The following is a 5,000-nucleotide window of genomic DNA, read 5'->3' on the forward strand; positions in this document are numbered from 1 at the left end:
AAATACATCCAATAATAAACCATCCAATAATAAACCATCCAATAATAAACCATCCAATAATAATCCATCCTATAATAATCCATCCTACAATAACCCATCCTATAATAATCCATCCTATAATAACCCATCCTTTAATAATCCATCCAATAATAATCCATCCAACAATAATAAATCCTATAATAATCCATCCAATAATAATCCATCCAACAATAATAAATCCTATAATAATCCATCCAATAATAATCCATCCTATAATAATCCATCCAAATAATAATCCATCCTATAATAACCCATCCAATAATAATCCATCCTATAATAACCTATCCAATAATAATCCATCCTATAATAATCCATTTTATAATAATCCATCCTATAATAATCTATCCTATAATAACCCATCCTATAATAACCCATCCTATAATAACACATCCTATAATAACCCATCCAACAATAATACATCCTATAATAACCCATCCTATAATAACCCATCCAACAATAATACATCCTATAATAATCCATCCTATAATAACCCATCCTATAATAACCCATCCTATAATAACACATCCTATAATAACCCATCCAACAATAATACATCCTATAATAACACATCCTATAATAACCCTTCCAACAATAATACATCCTATAATAACCCATCCTATAATAACCCATCCTATAATAATCCATCCTATAATAATCCATCCTATAATAATCTATCCTATAATAACACATCCTATAATAACCCATCCAACAATAATACATCCTATAATAACCCATCCTATAATAACACATCCTATAATAACCCATCCAACAATAATACATCCTATAATAACCCATCCTATAATAACACATCCTATAATAATCCATCCTATAATAATCCATCCTATAATAATCTATCCTATCATAACACATCCTATAATAACCCATCCTATAATAACACATCCTATAATAACACATCCTATAATAACACATCCTATAATAACCCATCCAACAATAATACATCCTATAATAACACATCCTATAATAACACATCCTATAATAACCCATCCAACAATAATACATCCTATAATAACCCATCCTATAATAATACATCCTATAATAACCCATCCTATAATAACCCATCCTATAATAACACATCCTATAATAACACATCCTATAATAACCCATCCTGGTCACATTCTGGATGTTTTTGAAGCTTCTTTCAGACAATTTTTCAACGTTTTTGTCACTTGAGGTTTTATTCAATTTTTTTGTCTCTTTTTTTTAGGTTTTATTTTATTTTTTGTGTTTTTTTGTCTCTTTGTTTTAGGTTTTATTTTATTTTTTTGTCTGTTTTTTTGTCTCTTTGTTTTAGGTTTTATTTTATTTCTTTGTGTTTTTTTGTCTCTTTGTTTTAGGTTTTATTTTATTTTTTTGTGTTTTTTTGTCTCTTTGTTTTAGGTTTTATTTTTTTTATTATTATTTTTTTGTCTGTTTTGTTTGGACAATTTGTTCACCGTTGTTGAAGGTTTGTTCCAACATTTTTGTCTCTTTTCTCGATACATGCAGATGTGTCCCGGGCTCCAGATTTTAATAGTTTATAGTCGAGATCCCAAATATATATATTGTATAGTATATAACATAGAACCACCTTCAGATGTCTTCATATCGTATATATATACATCACTGCTGATGGACTTCCAGTGTCTCACATATCTGTTAATGTTTCTATCTCGGTGCTCACCAGCGATGCTGACGGTACTGATCCATTTGTCTGACACGACTGAAGCGTGGTGTCGTGACGGCATTCATCCATGGTTGATGCTCCACGCCCCTGACCGGCAGCTGATTGGACGAACGCCTGACGTGGGTCTGGCTGCTCGAGAATTTCAACAGACTGGCATGGCGTCTTGTTCAGAATACGATCTCATATTGTCCTAAAATAGTTCACCGTAACGTGTTTCTGAAAACATCTGAAGAGAGAAATAGGCCGTGCAGTTGCTGAATCTGTCTTCATTTCAGATCAACAAAGGTCAGTTTGAAAGATTTTCGTCTACTTCTGCTGGATAGTCGCATCACGTTCAACGGATTCATTTGCATAAAGACGGGCATCAGCCTTCCCAGGATGCTTTGCATGCACGTTGAAGTCGCTTGACATCACCGATAGCAATAGAGTGGAGCGTGGCACGACAGAAGCGACGCACAGTCACATGGATGTGCACCGTTAGGGGTCACCAACCACGCTAACCGACAGCTAACAGCAGGTGTGTTTGTTTCTGTTTCCTGCAGAGAGAAGCCACGCCCCCGACCCACTGCGTGACTCCGCCCTCCTTCCTGTCGACTCTGCGGAGGATCGCTTCCTGATGGATGCAGCCTCCTACGACGAGGTCGGTGGGGCTTATTCTCTAACTGTTAGCATGTTAGCATGTGTTAGCATGTTAGCGGATGTAAGCAGATGTTAGCAAATGTTAGCATGTGTTAGCATGTGTTATTCTAAGATACAGAGCGTTTACGTGTCCGCCACCGGTCGCCCGGACAGGCGCTAGCTGGTTGGTCTAAGGAGGAGTAAAGTGTTCAATACACTCTATTAGGGTTAGGGTACACTCTATTATATCTATTATCTCTATTATCTCTATTATATCTATTATCGCTATTATCTCTATTATCTCTATTATATCTATTATATCTATTATATCTATTATCTCTATTATATCTATTATATCATTATCTCTATTATATCTATTATAATCTATTATATCTATTATATCTATTATCTCTATTATCTCTATTATCTCTATTATATCTATTATCTCTATTATATCTATTATCTCTATTATGTATATTATATCTATTATCTCTATTATCTCTATTATATCTATTATATCTATTATCTCTATTATGTATATTATCTCTATTATATCTATTATCTCTATTATGTATATTATCGCTATTATATCTATTATCTCTATTATCTCTATTATATCTATTATAGCTATTATGTATATTATCTTTATTATATCTATTATATCTATTATCTCTATTATGTATATTATCGCTATTATATCTATTATATCTATTATCTCTAATATGTATATTATCTCTATTATCTCTATTATCTCTATTATATCTATAATATCTATTATCTCTATTATGTATATTATCGCTATTATATCTATTATCTCTATTATGTATATTATATCTATTATAGCTATTATCTCTATTATGTATATTATCTCTATTATATCTATTATCTCTATTATGTATATTATCTCTATTATATCTATTATCTCTATTATGTATATTATCTCTATTATATCTATTATCTCTATTATCTCTATTATCTATTATATCTATTATATCTATTATATCTATTATCTCTATTATATCTATTATATGTATTATAATCTATTATATCTATTATGTCTATTATCTCTATTATCTGTATTATGTATATTATATCTATTATAATCTATTATATCTATTATATCTATTATATCTATTATAATCTATTATATCTATTATATCTATTATATCTATTATCTCTATTATCTCTATTATAATCTATCTAGTATATCTATTATATCTATTATAATCTATTATATCTATTATAATCTATTATATCTATTATATCTATTATATCTATCTATTATATCTATTATAATCTATTATATCTATTATATATATTATATATATTACTGAGTCAGCATCATTGGTCTGTATTGGTTCTAGCATTGGTTAGCATGTGTTAACATTGGTTACCATGTGTTAGCATGTTAGCCTTTGTTAGCATGTGTTAGCATGTGTTAGCATGTGTTAGCATGTGTTAGCATGTTAGCCTTTTTTAGCATGTGTTAATTCAATTCAATTCAATTTTATTCATAGTATCAAATCATAACAAGAGTTATCTCGAGACACTTTACAGATAGAGTAGTCTAGACCACGCTCTATCATTTACAAAGACCCAACAATTCTAGTAATTCCCCCAAGAGCAAGCATTTAGTGTGACAGTTGTGAGGAAAAACTCCCTTTTAGGAAGAAACCTGGGACAGACCCAGGCTCTTGGTAGGGGGTGTCTGACTGTGCTGGTTGGGGATGCACAGGAGGTGCTGAACAGTGGCAGTCACAATAAAGATAATGGAACAGTGACTACAAATGGTAGTTGTAGTAGTTCAGGTCATAGCAGGGCACTGTAGGGCATTACAGGACTTAGCGTGGCACAGCAGAGCATTGCAGGACGCAGCAGGACGTAGCAGGACGTAGCAGAACGTAGCAGAACATAGCAGGACGCAGCAGGACGTAGCAGGAAGTAGCAGGACGCAGCAGGACATAGCAGAACGTAGCAGGATGCAGCAGGATGCAGCAGGGTTCAGCAGGGCACAGCAGAGCGTAGCAGGGTGTAGCAGGGAGTGCAGCAGGACCACAGTGACAGCTGCAACCAGGATCTTGGTGCCATCCTAATCCAAGGAAATATGCTGGGCCAAGTAAACACCCCAGTTTATCATGTTAGCATGTTAGTCTTTGTTAGCATGTGTTAGCATGTGTAAGCATGTGTTACCATGTTGGCCTTTGTTGGCATGTGTTAGCATGTTAGCATTGATTAGCATGTGTTAGCATATTAGCAAATGTTAGCATATGTAGCATGGGTAAGCATGTAAGCAGATGTTAGATATGTTACCATGTTAGCATGCTATCAGATGTTAGCCTGTTAGCATCGAGCGTATAAGCATGTTGCATATGTTAGCATGCTAGCATATATTAGCATGTTAGCAGATGTTAGATATATTAGCATTTTTAAAATCTACAGTTGATTTCTTGCCTAAAAACTTCTCAGAAGTAAATTTAGTGATGAGATGATCCCAAATGAATGCTGGGACACGTTACCAAGTGATGCATCCTGGGTAAAATGGGTGTGTAACATTTGTTTGTGAAATGTGAACATGTTTATTGGGACAGTAGCCATAGAGCCTAACAACATGATCACATGATCACATGAACACGACAACTCAGACAGCCGCCTACACGTA

At 33.3% G+C, this 5,000-nt stretch overlaps 1 protein-coding gene across 1 annotated transcript in view; it reads left to right on the top strand.

Annotated features, from left to right (window-relative positions):
• Nucleotides 1–5,000, top strand: part of agrp (agouti related neuropeptide) — a 6,630-nt gene that overhangs the window by 378 nt on the left and 1,252 nt on the right. The window contains exon 2 of the mRNA XM_078244403.1: nt 2,266–2,363. Coding sequence (XP_078100529.1) covers nt 2,266–2,363 — 98 coding nt within the window. The remainder of the gene's footprint in view (nt 1–2,265; nt 2,364–5,000) is intronic.

This window comes from Sander vitreus, unplaced genomic scaffold (assembly GCF_031162955.1).
Source record: "Sander vitreus isolate 19-12246 unplaced genomic scaffold, sanVit1 ctg232_1, whole genome shotgun sequence".
NCBI lineage: Eukaryota > Metazoa > Chordata > Actinopteri > Perciformes > Percidae > Sander > Sander vitreus.